This window comes from Populus trichocarpa, chromosome 3 (genome assembly GCF_000002775.5).
Source record: "Populus trichocarpa isolate Nisqually-1 chromosome 3, P.trichocarpa_v4.1, whole genome shotgun sequence".
NCBI classification, from domain to species: Eukaryota; Viridiplantae; Streptophyta; class Magnoliopsida; order Malpighiales; family Salicaceae; genus Populus; species Populus trichocarpa.
Window position 1 is genome coordinate 13367160 of NC_037287.2, and position 20103 is coordinate 13387262.

Consider the following 20103-nt stretch of genomic DNA (forward strand, 5'->3'; position numbering starts at 1 on the left):
GTGTGTGTGTGTATGTACAAATATTTTGCAAGCAAGATGGTCATGATCGTTATATAAAATCTGTGGCAGCCCGTGTTATACAGCGACTGTAATTTAAGAATACGGTACTGTATGTTTCAATATCCGATAATCACACATTAACATAAAAACTAATCATAGTTTGTTTTTTCCAAAACTGGATGTCATGACACCCAACTGAACCATTTCTGAAAATTCTATGGTTATTTCAGTAATTATAAAGGAAAACTGCCCGTTCTGAAAAGTTGTAACTTTTATGGAAATTTGTTTAGGCTTTGCAAGTGACAGAAGTTTTCCTTGTATCACAGTAATTATAAAGGAAAACTGGCCGTTCTGAGAAGTTGTAACTTCTATGGTGATTTTAATTCAAAGGATTTGTAATGACAGAAGTTTGAGCAAATATTACACGTTAAACATGATATCAAAGGAAACGTTTATTTCACATGGGATAAAAAACATGATACAACATCAAGGAAAACTAATAAAACTTATTCGTGGTAGCTGAATAAAAACAGATAAAGCACAGTACAAGCGAAAACAAGCAGCTGTTTTCCTTGTATCACACAATTCTTAATAGAAAACATACTTCAAAGCATGCAAAGGCGCCGTACGCCAATATGTTTAGGAACATTGGAAGTCTTTGGGGACTTTCTTTCCACAGACATTGAGAAGCAAGCTTAGAGAGAGTGGGATGTTAAGGTTGATACCCAGGATGTTAGCTTTGATGGCAGTGCAAAGGCAAACAGCAGCCTCGAGATCAAGAAGGCCTTGAATGACACTGCAGCAAGGCTTTACAGGGGGACTGCCAACGGTGACATTAAGCAATGAACCGAGCAAATCAGCACATACACCTAATTTAAGTGCATCTTTAGGGCACTTTCCACCGGAAGGGCTTGGTGTTGGTGTTGGCTTTGGCTTTGGCTTTGGTTTTGGTTTTGGAGACGGGCAACCCCCTCCACAGGCCGTGACTAGGGAAAAGAAGAGGAGGTTGAGTGCAAGAAAGAGAGCAACTGATGCTGTGCTTTTGGAAGCCATTTCTATCAAAAGCTAATAGCTCCTTTTGAATTTAGAAGCTACAGTGAATACTAGCTAATAGAAGCTATAGAAGAGAGAACTTTAAGTGATGGGAATATGCACCAAAGGAGTGGCTTTTTATAGGGCTCAAGGAGGTCCTGTCGGTTAATTTGATGTTGAGACAAAATAATATATTGAATTTCTGCCAAAAAAACAAATTGAAGAAGTCCATGCACCCATGTGTGACTTGGGAATTTAGCTGGCAGCAGACAGGTGGAATTTTAGGCAAACTTTTGGATGATTGTGTTTTAGCTAGGGATTGCAAATTGCCATGTTCCTAGGCCCTAGCAACATTACCATGGATCATCCATAGTTAGCCAAGATTTCACTATTCCTGTGCATCCAGTGCTGAATAAAGATGTTCTGGTTTTTTTAATAATTCATGCATGAAATAACGTTAAGCGTCTCCCTGCATCACATCCTTTGGTTGTGTATGAGATCACATGTCCCATGTCATCTGTGGTGCAGGGTTGGATATTTAGCTTAAAGAACAAAGCATTTACTCCATCATTCTCTTCCTTCGAAAGACTGCCATTCGTTTCTACCTTCATTTTCATGAGCGGCAGTACATATCTCTTACATCCCTTCTATATTAGGCAAGATCCTACTGCTGAGGACAAATTGGTTTTCATGATTATAAGTTGTTCCCAGCTCACATCCTTCAAGACGCTTCTTCTTTACAATTGACTTGTACTTAATCCTTCACTGTTTTGTTTTTTTTTTTCCCCTTAACAGTTCGAATGGATTCATTATGAAAACGAGGGTGCAAAATATAGAGCTTGCCAAAAACAGAAAAGATCAGTCGAACAAAATAAAATAAGCATACAAGGTAAATAAATTGACACTGACAAGGTTAAGCATAACTCGACTTGTACGATGGAAGTACTATCCATGGATGAATCTCAGAAGATCCATTCCAATCAAATCATACATAAATTCTCAGAGATAAACCTAGTGCCACAAAAAAAAAATGATCGTGTTTTTTGCTAAACGCATCAGATATTAATGGAGAGCCATAGTTTCAATCACAGCAAAGTTTTTCTATGATCTCTTAACCGATTTCAGTGTGAAACAAAAAGTTTGCTTTTTTCTTTTACTGTTACTTAGTGTTTCATGTGTTCTATTTATGAAAACAAAACTTGGAATTTGTCCCTTTATATAAATTATGGGAAGGAACACACTTCCAACTTGGCTTATTTGATTCTCGTGGAAGTTAGATGGGATCGTGTCACGGGCAACCCTAAAACCCACCCCATGGGCTCCACTGCGGATTTTGATGAAATTATGCATGCTATCAGCCGAAAAAATATTAACTTAAACCATTGTCGTCATCTGTTAATTTTCCCTTCATTCACACCGTGTGGAGCCAGTTTTAGCTCCACTAGCTTTGTGTCTGATGGAATTTCTCGACCAAGACAGCAACCCATCTTGCAAACCGTATATGATTTGATTTTAATTATTGCTTTAATTACTAATCACACAGATCAGTACATGATTCCAATTGGTTATGTCTTGATCTACAGAAGATGAACGCTTACGTGATAATGATGGTATTTAGAAACTCGAAGCTGATAAGAATATATTACAAGTTTATGTTTAGTGCATTCCTCTGTTCGGAGGTAGCCTTTTGTCAATATTATGTGCAGTCACTAGCCAGCAGAAAATTAAGGCCAGCCTGATCCATTGGAAAATTCTAACTTCTTCGACTGATTCCTGACAAGGTTGTGCAGAAGATTAAATACAGAACAAAACAATATTTGTTACTTTGATTGAATCTACAACATTGTTGGCATTAATTAAGGGAATATTACGATGGCACATGTACCTTTTCTTTTTTTAATTTGCATTGAATTTTTAAATATTATATTTTCCAGATCAAAAATAATTTTTAAAATAATTAAAATAATCTTAAGACCACACACACTATCCATTGAAACCTCCTATCTATTACTACATCAATCTTGGGATTTATTTTTATTTGAAAATATATTAAAATAATATTTTTTATTTTTAAAAATTATTTTTTATATTAGCATATTAAAATAATTTAAAAATACAAAAAAATAAATAATTTAAAACAAAAATATAAAGCAAAATTAATTTTTTTAAAAACACAAAAACTAAGGCGCCCATTGTATATCTTCCCCCACACCTTTTTTTTTTCCCCCCCGTCGAACACTCATTTCCCTCATCGCACTTTCCAAAAATTAGTCTTTCCCTTATTTCTCCCTTATTGTCATTGTCAGCCATACTTACCGCCACCACTGTCACTTCACATCAGCCCTCCCTCTTAATTATTTCCAAAAATCAGACATTTTTCTTGGAAATCCCCGACCACATGCAGGAACCCATTGACGAATCACATAAGATTTAAAACCCTGTAATTGTAAAACAACATTAGAATAAATCATCTTATTAAACAACTATACAAAGCAGTATAGATTCCATGCAAATGACAAATAGTAGAGAGATGCATTTAAGATGGGCAGGGCAGACTTAACACTTGTAAATACACATTTTTTTGTTGATTTTTTTTAGCGTCAATTCTTGAGGATATAAAATGTTATTGCAATCAAAGTATATAATTCAAAATATAATATTTAAAAATATAATTGTAAAGTTAAAAAAAATGATCAAATCTTGGGGTGTTAAGTGTAATTTTCCCTTAAAATAATTAGAAGAAGGTGAAGAATTTTTCCAACGATTTCGTTATTCACTTTTTGGTTGAAAGATTACTACCTTAGAAAGTCTTTTGGATCTCTTTCTTGCTGGAGGTGGCTATCAGTACAACGCTATCTATTTATATCGACGTTAGTTTAGCTGCACCTTGTCTTAGTTGAATATCCTTCCTTAAAGAATCCTTTTTGAAACATGCACTTAGCTATTTTTGACTTCATTGAATATCAGAAATTCAATTATATATATATATATGGAATTGATATTAATTAAAAGGTATTAATTTAGGTTTAATGATTTTGAATTGAACAAATCATGGATAATTAGTTAAGCATTGATTATTTACCAGGGTGGTTCAGAGAGTATTTATAATCCCTGAACTTCGTCTTTTTTATGGAGTGGAGGGGTTAGAGAGTTATTTTTTCATTATGGCACTAATGATGGATAAAAACTCCTTACATGTTATTAATGAAGAATAAACATTTCTTACACATCATCAATAAAATGGAAATGTGGTAGGTTATTGAAAGACCTTTTATGCACCTATAGATATAGATAGACAATTATTCATGACATAAATAGTTCATGTTAAAAGTCTTAAGAATAAATAAAGGACCCTTATGAACCTAACATGCATGGGTCTATAACGACCCCTAGACCAATTAGCCTTGGCACGTAGCTAAGCTCAGTGGAGGTGAATCTGATAACTTGCTAGATCCATGTTCGTTTAGACTCAAAAAGTGGCTGAAACCTATGGTGTTGGGTGTGACAATTCGTTAGACTTACGCTTACTTGGGCTCAACACATGGCCGATCTTAAGTAAATTGGGTCTGCAAACTTTCCAGACTCACACTTACTTGAGCTCTACATATGACTGAGCTCGAGTATGTTGGGTTTAGTATTTTTCTTGACTCATATTTACTTGGGCTCCGTATGTGTCCAACTCAAGTTTATTAGGTCTAGTAGGTCACTAGACCCACGTTTACTTGGGCTTAGCAAGTAGTCGAATCCAAGTATATTGAATCTAGCAGCTTGCCATACCTATCTATCAGTGGATAACCACCTTGTTATTGGATCTTTTTAGACAGGGTTTTAAGCTTTTACACAAAAGTGTCAAAAATATTGATTCATCAGTAGCCTAATTATTTATTTTGATTTTTAATTTTTTTTATAAGATATTATATCAAATGAAGGGATTTGAAAGGGAAAATGCCATAAAAATAATAAAAAAAGTGAAAGATAACAAGAGGGGAAAAAAAGAGAGGAGTTTTCCATTTAATTTTAAGTATGTTATCTAACATCAAGAGTTATATTGATTTAACTTTTTTTAAAAAAAATACAAGGATAAAATTGAAAAAATTTAACTTTTTTTTATAACTAGAGAATTTTAAATATTTTTTTTAGATGATTAGAAAGCTTAAACTTTGAAATTGAAAAAGATGGTATTTAACAGTGTGGTAGAAGTTATTTTCAAAGTGTTTTTTGTTTAGAAATGTATTAAAATAATATATATTTTTAATTTTATTTTTAATATTAATACATCAAAACAATCTAAAAACACTAAAAAAATAATTTTAAAATAAAAATAAATAAATTTTAACAACAAACAGGTTTAATTTCAATACCCAACAGGCACGTAATAGAGCATCTGGCATAAAAATAGGATGATGGTCAAATGATTGGCGCTTGTCGGTTTGCACTAACGTAATGTTAGAAGCCACTTCATCGATTGGACTGGACGTGGCCCGAAGTGCCTTGATCCATAACTGGTGTTATGTATGAATTTCCAGCCCTATAGAATTGGCAGTAACGGACCATGAATTTAATAAAAGCCCACTTCTCTGGGCTCAAAGAGTGTATTTCTTGTTTTTACTTGTACATTTTCAAAGAGAACATGTCAAATTCAAGGCTAATTAATAATAAAAAAAAGGGAAAAAAAAACATAGAGAGCGAGAGGGACAAGGTTAATCTTTTGACCTCGCAACCTGCTTGCACCAAAAACAATGTATCATGTATCCAACTCTTTTGGAGAAGTTAGATCAATAAAACCATATACAATAATAATAAAAAAAAATTACCCCCAGCTTCCTTCCAACTTAAATTTTTCAAAAGTAATGAAAAAGTCACTTTAAAGATACTTGGGATTTTAATATAACGAATCATATCACCTTTGTAAAGTTGTTTCTCCATAACAAGGTAGAGAATCTGAGCTTTCAGTACAAGTTTTGAAATTGTGAAGTGAAGGCTCGAGCATGATCATGATCAATGTTAACATGTGATTTCATGTGGGAAGTGAAAAAAGAATCGAGATAGATTACATTTTCCTTACAGAAACAGATCAATAATGTTCAGTACCACTGTATTTTTATTGGGGTTTCGTTCAAAAGCAATCAAAGAGCCAGTTTAAATATATTTTAGAAATTTAATTTATCATATAAACTCTTGGAAGTGGTTTCTCGTTAAATATATTTTAGAAATTTAATTTATCATATAAACTCTTGGAAGTGGTTTCTCGTTGATAAAGTAGACAAACTTGAGCTTTAACACATGATTTTTAGTCTTGAAATTAATTATGTGTCATTGCTGTGAAGCGAAGGCTCGAGATTGGCACCAACAACATGTAATTTCCTGATGAGAAATGAAGATTCAAGATTGACATTTACTTGCATGAAACAGAAATAAGGTACGCACGCAGACAAGATGTATTTTCTATTAGGGTTTCAATCACCTCCAGCCCACCGCATTTAAAAAAAAAACCAGCTTTTGATGGTGGGAGATTATTGACTTGTCATTTTCAATATCATGCTTTCCGCTTTCCACATGCCATATAAATCCTGATCTTGTAGCTGGCCATGAGGAGAGCGAGCGTCCTCCACTCTTATGATCACTCGTCAACAATGACGTGCTTAATTTGTGGTAATCACAGATTTTGCTAGCCACTCTGTTTTATTTATAGAAAGCTTATTTTGGTTGCAATGTTTTGTGACCAAAGAAACATGTCAAACATTGACTAAGACACAATCTGTCTTACAATAATTGAAGTACTGAAGCTGATTTCCCCCCACTTGATGCCTCCTCCGGAGATAGGGTGTTCTATACAAAGTCGCATCCAAGGTATAAACAACCTCCTCGTTCCTTTTTGGAATCGAAGAGTTTAGGATCATATTTTACGGAAAATAGGATGCGTTGCGTTCTTTTTAATTAGATAGTAACTAGTTGAATCGCACGTCGTGCTTTTTTTTACTGTGGTTTGGACATAATTTTTTTAAAACGTGAAAATAAAAAATAAAAAAATATGTTAAGAAATCTTAACCTGATTCTTTAATTAATGTGTGATTAAACCGTTAAATTTATTAATTTAATTTGTTTTATTATATGATAAAAAATATATAAAAATAATAATTTATTATCAATCAAATATTAAAAAATAAATTTAAATAAAAGTTTCGTTCTAAATAATATACTTGAAAAAAAAAAAGCTCAAAACAAAACTACTAAGAAAAAACTCAATCACGTTAAAAAAAAACCTAAATAAATTAAGACTAGCCTATTGTTAGTGCAATTTTAAGAGGTGACGGTTTTAAGTTTTAGCAATTGTTTATGCGGTCAAATTATTTCCTATCTTTATTATATAATTTTAGAAAGTTATACAAATGAATGAAATTAAATAAATACAAAATGTAAAACAATGTAAATATATAGTGAACAAAACCTAAAAAAAAAGAGGAAATATAACATTGCAATGAAGAATTATACTCTTTGTATTTAAGGCTAGTTTGTTGGTTACTTGATGCAAATATTTGTTCGTGCAAAAAAAATCTCTAAAAATCCCAACGACACTACCTGTTCTCTTAAAAAGTTGTTTCTTGAATCAATGAACTAGAAAATAAACTTGATTTTCTCTCAACAACACAAAAACCTAAAATTTTTATTAATCAATAATCAATATTCTTTAAGATCAATTTCTCATTCATCTATAATTAATTTTAATCATGTTAATATTTTATATTAAAGTATTTATATTAGAGAATATTTTTTAACAAACCCTTAACTCCAAATGTGAAAGTATCTTATTTTTAATTTGGATTCAACAAAACATTAATTTTAATAATGTTAAAATTAATTTCTAACAATATAAGTTCTTAAAACGTTTTTCGATCAAAAGTTATCAATACTAACAACTAATACTATCTATATCTATGTACAAGCACTTGTAAGAAACAAAAACCCATCTAATTAGTTCAAATTGTCATCATATTTGTCGACGTTGTAATTTGAAGTCTATTAATTACATATAAGAGGGCTTGTGCCGACCATGATGATGACTTAACCTCAGGTTATCATTAAAATTAAAACCAAAGTATCACGAAAAACTTCTTTTTCCAAAATCAACATCGTGCATCAAAAATCGACAATAGATGTATGAAACATAAGACAACTCCCCACTTATCTTAAACACGTATGACGAGTTTCAGCATTTATTTTCATTCTTCTCACTCTTCAATTATAAGCAATTTTTTAGTGAAATAATATCGACGAACCAATGTTTTTGTATTATATATATATGTATTCATTTTGTTTGTCCTTAACACCTATAATTCAGCCACTTGTCTAGAGGATTGGCTCTTGGAGAACCTGAAAGAATAAACTGGGAAAATATACCTTTAATTAATTGACTCCCATCTTATCATAATCCAAAGTCATCATTTATAGAATGAAAATATGCTTCAGTTTTTCGAGAAGCCAACCACTTTATCATTCATTTCGAAACTGTACAAGAGAGTAGCACTAAATTGATTGAATTGTAATAGAAAATAATAAGAAAAAGGAAAGATTGGGTGTTTTTTTGGAATTGTGGTAGTGATTATTTTTGTATTAGAAATTAATATATTAAAATAATAATTTTTTATTTTTAAAAAATTATTTTTGACATAGAACATCAAAATAATTAATTTAAAATTAAAAAATATATTCTTTTAAAAAATAAAAACAACAAGCGGGTTGATACCAACCAATAAAGTATTTTCCAACTAGATTTCTTATGCTATTTTATATTTAGGACTTCTGGGTCGACTTGTCCCCAAAAAAAAAAAAAAAGAGTTTCTTCGTCGACCCCTAAGCCTCGACTACTACTAGGGAGCATTTATAGTCGTGTTGTGAAAAAACAAATAGAAAGTGAATGGCTTAAATTCAGCCCAGAGACTCATGAAGGCGTCACGTGTTTAATTGTGGAGTCGGCCATCTGTCACGGGCTAGCTCTGTTTGGCTGCTTAAACAGAGTTCTCACTTCGGCTAAATCTCTTTCATTTTGTTAACAGTTAACTTTTGCTGAATTTTTTTCTTTCCAAAGCAACTGGTTAATTAAAAAAAGTCAATGATGCCAATAAGAATCTTAATTATGAAATTGTTATAATTAAGTATATATAAAGAGTAATTAAAATAATGGTTGTCGTGCATAAGATATACGTGTATGCATGTGTAATCCCATAGATCTGGAACCTAACTAGGTTGCCACAGTACTGCTTCAACAGCTCCTATAGTAATTCTTCTATTCTTTCTTCCTCAACCTTTCAACAAAAAAAAAAAAAAAAAACCCGGAAGTTGAACTATAAGAGCTAGCGGATAGCTATGTCAATGGCGAAGAGGAAAAAAAAAAAAAAAAGGGAGAATAGGCAAAAGAAGACCCCACCGCGCAAGATAGAATCACAGGACGATTTGGCCCACGAAATATGAGTGGTGCTTGTAGCATAGAGATTGAACCCATAACATCACAAGCTTTTGCTAAAGATCAAAGATCCCGAGGTGTTTTAACTAGTTGCATTCGCGGCATGAAAGGCAAAACCAGAATGATCGCCAACCAAGTAATCTCAATTTAGTGGCCTAATATATGCTTCTCCATCTAGTGGGGTTCGATGCTAGCTGGTTATGCAATGGACGACGGTGATATACTGCTCAAACTTGCCCTCTTCGGTTCAATAACTCACTTGACACTGCTGCTCATATGCTCTTCTGAAGCTGGTTTTTAGTGATATATTCTATTACTTTTTTTCAATGAAAATCGTTGTTTTATTATTTTTATTAATCATTATATAAAATTTATCTGGTTTTATAATTTTACTAATAAATTTGATGTATTTTATTTTTTTTATTCAGTTTCAAAATCTAGTTGAGAGAGAGATTTTATCCAAATCCAATCAGTCTAAAATAATTGGGGTGGCAAATTCCGTCCATAAAATACATATTTTAAACAAGTTGGCATTCATTACCGTACTTGGTTTATGCTCATACACGAACCAAATGGATCTCTTGAATGCAAGTATTGTCCTATTGTTGAAACTAGTTTGACTGTATTAGATCACTACAAAGTACCTCAAAAGTCTTTGGAGTTTTCATTTGAAACAACCGTCTTCCTCGTCAATTGTATGCCTACTCTAGCTTTAGATGGCATTTCTTCATATGTGAGCTTATACATTTTTTAAGACCTGTGGGTGTCCTGTCCATATAATCGACATAAAATTGATTTTAAATCCAAGCTATATGCATTTTTAAGGTACAACTCTTCTCATTTGAGCTATCATTTTTTGAAATTTCATGTAAAATAATTTATTGATGAAATTAGGGGGGAAATTGAATGAAGAAAGGAGGGGAAATGGGGGGAAAGGGCTATTTTTTTAATTAAAAAAAGAAGAAGAAAATAGCATGCTAGATCTTTTAGTAAAGAATGGAAATGTATTTTGGGTTAATAATATTTTTTTTTTGTGTTTTATTTTTTAGTCCTTTAACATTTAATTTGGTATTTTATCATAATTCCAAATCTAATTTCATCTAATTAGCTATGACGTAATTGAAAGAGAGATAAAAAAAAAGTTAGAAAACTAAAAAAGAAAAATAAAAAAGAAGCTCTATAAAAGGATGCAATTGAAATCAGAAAAAAGTTAGAAATCTGAAGTTAAAAAAAGCTTCACTTCATATAAATAGTGAATTTCTCAATTGTTTTGGTGTCAATATGAGAATCACTATTTTGACTGTGGCTTTTAAATGTATGGTAATACTTAAAAACTAATATCACGTCTTTTAAATTTATAACTTTTTAAAAGTCACATTCATAGCTAAAAGCAACAATCTTTCCAAACAGACCCCAGAGTTTAGTAGGGTAATTGTGTATATTATTATTATTATTATTAGTTTGCAATGAAAAAGTATCTACTGATAACTTCTTCCGCCCTTTCCAAGAAACATGGATGAACTAGCTAGATATCATCATTGGAGGAGCAAAGCAAAGAAAAGGAGAAAGGAAGTACACCCTCCCACGTAATATTCAAAAGGTGATTTGAATGTCTAACCTTCAACCTTTCTTTCGAAAAAGCGCCGCCGCTAGGGCGATTCAGGCCACGAAATATCAGTGGTGCTTATGGCTTGAAGATGCACGACCATTAATTGCCAAAAGCTTTTTGATAAACATCAGACAGAAACCAACCAAAGGAATATATACGAAGCAGCGTATGTATGCTCGTTGAACTTCATGGATCTTCGAGAAGAGACCCCCGGTACCTACAAACCATATAAATAGGAAAGCTAATAATCACGAAAAGAAATTCTAAAAGTATTAAAGACTGATTTTCTCATTCCTTTTTCTTTCTTTTTTTTCGGATTCTTAATCTATTTTATCCATTTAAATTAGATTAATTTCGGATTGGATTTTGCTATTTAGTTTTGTTTAGATTGGTATTGACTATTTGAAGAAACAAAATCAATTATTGGTTGATGCTTGATTTTATAAAAATTAATAAAATTTAATTTTATTAAAATAATTAAAGCTATAAGAGTAAAATTTGAACATTAGATAAGTATTAAGCCCCTTTTCCTTGTGAACATTAGGGATTGAGTTGCATGGTTAGGGGAAAGATTCTGTCCTCTTTTTGGCCTCTCAATGCTTTTTTTTCAAATTGATCCTTTTACATTGATTTTGTTTAAGATTGGACTTGATAATTTTTTTTTATTGTTGCTTGGATATAGGGATCCCACAATGTCAATGAAAAATTTCAACACATGTTTGATGCTCGGTTTTGCAAAATCAAATTTAATTTTATTGATCTATAATAATTAAGGTTTGAGGAATCAAATTTGAAACTAAAAACATTTTAGGGATTGAGCTGGTGCATGCAACACACATTCTAGCATGTTGGGTGAAGTCAGTGCGCTCTAACGGGATGTGTGACTTTCTCCAGTGGCAGAACACCACCGTCCATATATAATTGCGTTAGAAACAAAGTAGTGAGCTTTTGCTGATAACGCGGCTCATGGCAACGGAGTAACAACAATGGGGCTTCAACAACCTTTTTTTATAGTGCTGTATTACTCTTATTTCTGCTACTACTTTAATCAACCCAGATTTATATGGTTTGGGATGTAGTTATAATTATAATATAAATTTATCAATTGTATTTTTATTAATAATATTTTCACAACTATCATTATCAATAGTTAAATCAAACAGGTTATTATTTATGATGCATCGGGTATAAACTAACATGTTTCGTTATGAATCATCTACATCCTTTAGTATTAGCAATATCTTTCTAATCATGTAGGTTTGTCCATCATCATATAAATATTCTTTGTCATCTACATCAAGTTTCCATGGTTCATCCTTGTCTTTATAAGGTTATTACTTATATTGTTTATATATATTTATATATATAATGTTGATGGATTTCTAGCGCTCATTTTGTGATAGTCTATCTTATTCTGGTAAGGCTCTACGACCCCCATCAAGTTCGTCTTCATCAACACCCTCTACATAGATAAATAGTTCTCTAAATGGATATTTAAAAGTGAATTCTATAGATTCTCTCAAATTGTTTCTTGGTTTTAACTACCTTGCATGGTCTTTTCTGAACCTTATGTACGAGGTTATGTCTAACTCGAAATAAATCTCCAAGTACGTTTCTCTTCTCTTCGTGATTTTTGTTTATACCTCTCCATTGTAATTGATCCATCTACTTAATTAAGTTTTCTATGGAATGCTCTTGTCAATCAAATTTTTATGGTAGATTTTTTTGCATTGCCTCTACAGCTTTTATAGTGATTAAGATGACATGAGTTAATATCGTTTTCATCTATTAAATAGACTGATTTACTTTTATATCAATTAACGCAACATATAATACGGATAAGGTTCATCAATCCTTAAAGTTTTATAAAATCTAGAAAACAAAATTAGAGATTCTCAAACTCTATAGCTACAGCCCTAACATATAGAGAAAATTGTCTAATATTCTGAAAATTTTATTTCATTAAAATTCAATGAAAATAGCCTAAAATGTTGTCTAATTACAAAAAAATCTAATTAGTAAAATCATATTTAATTTAAAATTTATAATTTAAACAGAAAAGAGAATCAAAATACTATATATATATATATATATTAAGCAATAATTTTTGTGTCAAATTTGAGCATGTTCCCAAACTTTAATAAAGCTGTCTTTTTTAGACTTCCATGGAACAAAGCTTTTATAACCTTTTGAAAAAAAATGCAGTCCAATCTACCATGCAAATAAAAAAATTATGCATATTTTTACAAAATTGCGCATTGGACTCTGTCATGACCCTTTAAAATCTAAAAATGTTAACAATTAAGTAAATAAAATAATTCTGCAAAAAATAATGAAGAGAGATGATGAATTTAAAATATATATGTTAGAATTTTTATTTTGTAAGAATGAAAAACTAATAGTCTAAAAAAATAAAATATCAGAATTTGTATGTAATTACCATTTTTTTTTAGTTCGACAGTAAAGGTCATCCTAGAATGATTTTGTATATCAAATAAAACTTTCTTTTTTGAACGATCTTAAATACTTATCCTAAGCACGAGCTTGGTATATTTAGATAAATTAAAAAAAAAATCCCTCAAACATTAATTTAAATCCAGAAAATCAAAATAGCATACTTTCTTGACCAACCAATGTACTTAAGATGATATATAATTACCTATGCTAATTAATTATTGCACCACGATGGTACTCTTTCACCATTAATGAAGGGCATCTCCAGGAAAAAAAAGCTATAAAAAAGAAGATAAAAAGATATGATTTTCATCCCTCATTTTTATATCTAGCCACAGGATACAGCTATATTGGAGATCTAAAATAATCTAAGTTGAAGAGTTATTTCTATATATTGGTTAAAAAAGCTAAAAATTTGTTTAATATATTTTTATATAAAAAAGAGGTTTTAATTAGAGTTATATTAGTTAGTTACTATTAATAAATAGCTATATCAATATCAAATATATTAAAATATAATTAACTTTTCTAAATAGTTTTTTTTTCATTAGAGTGTATTTATAAAAAAATGCTATATTTATACTATTTAAAAACTATATACTAATTTAACTTTTCTAAATAGCTTATCTTATTGAAGATGCTCTAACATTATAAAAAAAAAAAAAAAGGTACTAAAGAGATTACTGCAAACTTTACTGAGAGGTAGCGTAGCACTGATTTGGTGAGATTACATATTGGGTTCTTATCTGTGCGAAATAGCAAAGACGGCTATTTTGTTTTAAAATAAATAATGTTGTCACAAAGACTACACCTGCACTTAATATAGGCTGGGTGAATTTTACTGGACTATGATAGTGTTTTTAAAGGAAGGAGAAAAATTTAGGTTGAGTTATTGATTCAAATAGGTTGAATAAATTAGATTAATTTAATAATATAATTATAAAAAAAATATCAATGATAAAAAAAATACTTGTTAATATTATAAGAATATATTATCTAAATATTATTAAAATATCTCAATAATTTTATTTAATAACAAAACAAAAATTATATGAGAACGGGATAATCTTATAAAAATAAAATAAAAATCAGAAACTTAATTACTAGAAAATCAAATACTCAATAATAAATTAAAAAAAATCAATTTTATTCGAGTCAGCATGCCAAATTTACGGTTTAGTTATAAGGCTGACATAACCCTGTATAAAAAAAATTAAAAATAATGGAGGTCAACTCTAAATCAAACAAAAAAAATAAAAAAAAACTTGATTAAAAAAAAATAATAAAAAAAAAAAGTTAATTTAAGTTAATTACACTAATATGTAATCATAATAACTTTATAAAAAAAAACGATAAAAATTATGAAATTGAATGTTCAAGATTCTAATCTTGAACAATGAAAATATTCTAACTTGGCCCCTCCAAGAAACTTTTTTCGCTCTCCACCTCTGCCATCTCTTTCTTCCAAATTCCAGCAGCCACCCAAAAGAAAAACTTTTCCAATCAAACACTGCAATTGCCACTTCAAAATCATAGGGTCCACTAACATGTGGAGAGAAAACTGGGATATGCATTTAGGGTGTTCGTCTAAAGATAGATGACAATGGTAGCGTGTGGGTTGAGTTTTGTTTTTATATTTATATTTTATTTATTATTTATCAAATAAATAATTTAAATATTTATAAATTACTCATCAAGTTTTGAATATTCAATAGGTATTTATTATCTAGTATAATTTATTAATTAATAAAAAATAAAATAATATATATATATATGAGATGTATATATGTACATGTATATTAAATGATTAAATGATAAATATTATTTATATTTGTGTTTTTATGCTAATATTAAAGTATGTATATATGTTAAAAAATCTAAATATATATTTGAGATTAGATTTGGGTAATATTTATATCTTATTTATTATTTATCAATTTCAAAAAATACTTATTCATTTCAGTCAAGTTAAATCTGTATATATATATATATAGACGAACATATATTGATATATATATGGAGTCTGCAGTGAACTACTGAATAAATTTTCATTAGAACATAAGCTGACACATTTCACTTTATCCAAAATACAACTACCTTATTGTTTATTTTTAACATTATTAGATCCCCTTAAATCCCCTATAAAAAGGGGCAGTTCCAAAGCATTCAATGTGCAACATAGTTTCTTCTTTTCTAATCTCTCATATTTCTAGTTCTTAGGCTTCGATCCAACATTAAAATCAAAGCAATGTCTCTTCCAGAAACACAAGGCAAGACCCTCCCAGATGCCTGGGACTGTAAGGGCCGCCCTGCGGAGCGGTCCAAAACTGGTGGCTGGACCAGTGCTGCCATGATTCTAGGTTACAGCTTTCTTTCATTTTCTATGATATTTATATCTTACTTATCTGTATATGTTTCTCTATCTATCTGATCTCTCACTCTCCTGTTCTGGGTTTTATCAGGTGGAGAGGCAATGGAGAGACTAACAACACTTGGTATTGCTGTTAATCTGGTGACGTATCTGACTGGTACTATGCATCTGGGCAATGCTACCTCTGCCAACACTGTCACCAACTTCCTTGGAACATCTTTCATGCTTTGTCTGCTTGGTGGTTTTATTGCTGACACCTTTCTTGGAAGGTTTAACCAGTTTTTGCACTTTCGGTCTTTTATTTTGTGCTATATTTGTTTCTAAATTCAGGATTAGTGTCTGCTTTCTGCTTTCTTAACCCTTTCCTTTGTTTCACGACAGGTATCTCACCATCGCCATCTTCGCCACCGTGCAAGCAACGGTAAGACCATCGCACTTACCATTAATTGAACCATTTTTTTTAATGATCCATCAGTGGCCAGGGAACTTTGTGTTAATTGTAACAAATTGAAGTTTGCTAGCCAATACACAGCTATATATACACATGTAGAGCACTTGCCCTAGTCCCCAGGGCACTGGCTTCGCCCTTTTATCCTGCACCTGAAGTTTGTTGTTGCGCGTTAATTAGCTAGCTGATTTCTCTTCATATTTCCTTTTGAGTAAATTATCTCAATATTTTATTATAAATCTTTCTTCTTGGTCGTAGGAGGTTATGAACCTTGTTTTTATTTGGTTCCTAACACATTACTTCACTTGTTTCATTTTTCTTATTAATTTTTGTTGATCAGGGTGTCACAATCTTGACAATCTCCACCGTAGTCCCAAGCCTCAGGCCACCAAAATGTGTGGACAACACAGATTGCATCCCTGCGAACGGAGAACAACTCACGGTTCTTTATTTGGCCCTGTACCTCACTGCCCTCGGCACTGGAGGTCTAAAATCAAGCGTCTCAGGATTTGGCTCCGATCAATTCGATGACACGGACCCAAAAGAACGAAAACAGATGCTCAATTTCTTTAACTGGTTCTTCTTTCTAATCAGCCTAGGTGCACTTTGTGCAGTGACAGTTCTGGTTTACATACAAGATAATTTGGGGAGAGAATGGGGATATGGCATATGTGCCTGTGCTATTGTGCTAGGCCTAATTGTGTTCCTTTCTGGCACAAGGCGGTACCGGTTCAGGAAATTGGTGGGTAGTCCATTGACACAGATAGCCACTGTTTTTGTGAGTGCTTGGAGAAAAAGGCACATGGAATTACCTTCAGATGTGTCTCTTCTTTACAACGTTGATGATGTTGAAGAGGGAAGCAAGGAGAAGAAGCAAAAGCTGCCACATACCAAGCAATTCCGGTTAGTGTTTTATTGAACATTAATAACTTCTTCTTTTTTACTATTTATTATTTTCTACTCAACTAGAAAACTTTTTTTTTATTGGAATTAATTTCATTTTGTCTTGAAATACATGATGAGAATATCCTATTTTATGGAGAGTTGATTGTTTTTCCATTTTAATAATGCTTTTAAAAAAAATGAAATTTTTTTATTTTTTCTTTACTTTAAATTAATATTTTTTTGGTATTTTAAATCATTTTAATATATTAATATCAAAAATAATTTTTAAAAATAAAATAATATTATTTTAATATATTTTTAAAAATTATATATTTTAAAAAATAACTATTATCATACTTACATAGATTTTGAGAAGGGGTAGCTTTCATGTCATTAAAGATTAATAATTATGTTTTTGCTTTTCGACCTAACTGAGGAACTCATCCATATCCTCGAAATCCCTAAAGCCCAGTCCCTAAAATATCTGGATCTTAACATTCATATACAAATCAATCAGGACTGGTTTCGTGCTTCCATTTTCATACATCTTATAATAATAATAGTATATTCAAACTTTCCAAGAGGGTATATATCGCTTTGATCTACAGCTTCTACCACTCTTAACGTGTAAGTTGAAAAATATTAATAACTTATTATGTTAGGTACGTATTTTAATGGTTTTTTTTTTTTGTTAATTTTGATTGAAATCATATTAAAATAATTATTTTTTATATCGGCACATCAAAACCATATTAAAAAACATTAAAAAATATCAATACAATGTTTTTCAAGTCAAATATATTTTTAAAATGCTTTCAAGCACAAAAACTAATGCATTTCTAAATATTACAGTTAGTTTGTTTTTGTATTTCAAAAGTATTTTTAAAAAATTAAAAAAATTTAGTTTTTTTTAAATTTTTTTTATGTTTTCAAATTATTTTGACGTGCTAATATTAAAAATAAAATTTTAAAAAATAAATAAATATTATTTTAATATATTTCCATAAAAAAAACACTTAAAACAAATTACAGCAAAACCAAACTAATATCTCAAGCCACTGAGCCAGTCTGTCTCCCAATCGAATCTCCTGGGGTGATTTTTGTCTTCAGCATTTCAGTTCACATTCCCCCCAGCTATCTCGTGACAGATATTTTAGCTTCAATTTTTTTAAACCTTCTCTGGATAGTGGATACCTTTAGGCTTAACATATAATATAGTACATGTCACCCAAAATGAGTGGAAGAAAACAAATAGGAAATTATGTGTTGGTCACTAACGAGGCCCAGCAGCTAGCTATCTGTCGGTCCATGCCCATGGATGGGTTATCTTGCAATTTTAGAGTTACGTGATAATACACTGATCATGCCATAACTTTTATGTATTCTTCATATACGGTGCAGTTTCCTGGACAAAGCAGCGATCAAGGGCCTAGAAGTGGGCAAGGTAAACAAGTGGAATTTAGCAAACTTAACAGATGTTGAAGAAGTGAAAATGGTAATTAGAATGTTGCCCATCTGGGCTACTACTGTGATATTTTGGACTGTCTATGCCCAAATGACCACATTTTCTGTGTCACAAGCCACCACCATGGACCGTCGCATTGGAAAATCTTTCCAAATACCTGCAGCATCACTGACGGTCTTCTTTGTTGGTAGCATTCTTTTGACTGTTCCTGTTTATGACCGAATTATCGTCCCAGTTGCCAGAAGAGTGCTTAAGCATCCACAAGGGCTAACCCCATTAAGACGCATAGGAGTCGGCTTGGTTTTATCCATTGTTGCCATGATAGCAGCAGCACTCACTGAAAAGAAGAGGCTGAGAGCCGCGAGATTACATGGTTTGGCTAATGATCCAACGGCCGAGATCCCACTGAGTGTGTTCTGGCTGGTCCCACAATTCTTTTTTGTGGGGTCTGGTGAAGCTTTCACATATATAGGGCAGCTTGATTTCTTCCTGAGAGAGTGTCCAAAGGGGATGAAGACGATGAGCACAGGGCTGTTTCTGAGCACCCTTTCTCTAGGGTTCTTTGTCAGCTCTTCATTGGTTACTATAGTGCACAAGGTGACTATAAACAAGCCATGGTTAGCGGATAATCTAAACCAAGGGAGGCTCCATGATTTCTACTGGTTGTTGGCAATTTTGAGTGCTTTGAACTTTGTCATATATTTGATTTGTGCCAGATGGTATGTCTACAAGGACAAGAGGCTCGCCGACGAGGGAATTGAACTGGACGAAGTTGATGAGCCCACTTTCCACTGAAAAGTGTTTTATATTATACTTTTGTACACCCTTTTCGCCTACTTTTGTGTTGGGAAGTGCAGTTTGACAATGTTTTTATTTTTAAATTAATTTTCTTAGTATTTTAGAAAAATAATATATTAAATTGACTTAACTTTCTGATTTGTTTTTTTTAAACCGCGACGTGGATCATGAATTTTAATAGCTTGAACAACTCTATTTTTTAAAATTAATTTTTATTTAATGATATAATAACAAAAATAATCGCTTGTAAAATTGAACATCAACCAAATATCACATCACGATATTTGTTTGAGATTATGATAATTTCACATGTTACAAAACAAAATAAATTATGAGAATCATTTTAAAATCAATTAAATATTGAACGATAAAATTGTTTAAGAAAAAAGCCAAAAAAGATTCAGTCGAAAGAGGGGAAAACTGAAAGATGGAGTTTTTTTAAAAAAAAATTATTTTATATTTTTATTAAACTCGACCTAGCAAGTCAACATTGAAATCTATCAACCATCTAGGTGGTAGCCCAGTGGTAAGAACTTGGGACCAAGAGGTTTGCTCCCTCTCAGATTTGAGTCATGTGGTT

General features: G+C 31.5%; 2 protein-coding genes across 2 annotated transcripts; one reads left to right on the forward strand and one right to left on the reverse strand.

The window, feature by feature from the left end:
• Positions 1-434: 434 nt before the first annotated feature.
• LOC7465518 (14 kDa proline-rich protein DC2.15) lies at positions 435-1151 on the reverse strand. Its single transcript, XM_024597062.2, has one exon. It carries the CDS (start codon positions 1051-1053, stop codon positions 640-642), a length of 414 nt encoding a protein of 137 aa, XP_024452830.1. The 5' UTR covers positions 1054-1151; the 3' UTR covers positions 435-639.
• A 14567-nt stretch (positions 1152-15718) lies between these two features.
• Positions 15719-19653, forward strand: LOC7479211 (protein NRT1/ PTR FAMILY 6.3). The gene is made up of 5 exons (XM_002303476.4): positions 15719-15916; positions 16019-16196; positions 16309-16348; positions 16716-17278; positions 18662-19653. Exons 1-5 carry the CDS (start codon positions 15805-15807, stop codon positions 19518-19520), a joined length of 1752 nt encoding a protein of 583 aa, XP_002303512.2. The 5' UTR covers positions 15719-15804; the 3' UTR covers positions 19521-19653.
• Positions 19654-20103: the final 450 nt, after the last annotated feature.

Bases quoted from the DNA above. Each gene is read 5' to 3' on its own strand.
- LOC7465518 (XM_024597062.2), bottom strand. From the start codon at position 1,053: ATGGCTTCCAAAAGCACAGCATCAGTTGCTCTCTTTCTTGCACTCAAC.
- LOC7479211 (XM_002303476.4), top strand. From the start codon at position 15,805: ATGTCTCTTCCAGAAACACAAGGCAAGACCCTCCCAGATGCCTGGGAC. The intron at 16,197-16,308 runs GTTTAACCAGTT...GTTTCACGACAG, and splicing joins GCTGACACCTTTCTTGGAAG to GTATCTCACCATCGCCATCT. The intron at 17,279-18,661 runs GTTAGTGTTTTA...TATACGGTGCAG, and splicing joins CCACATACCAAGCAATTCCG to TTTCCTGGACAAAGCAGCGA.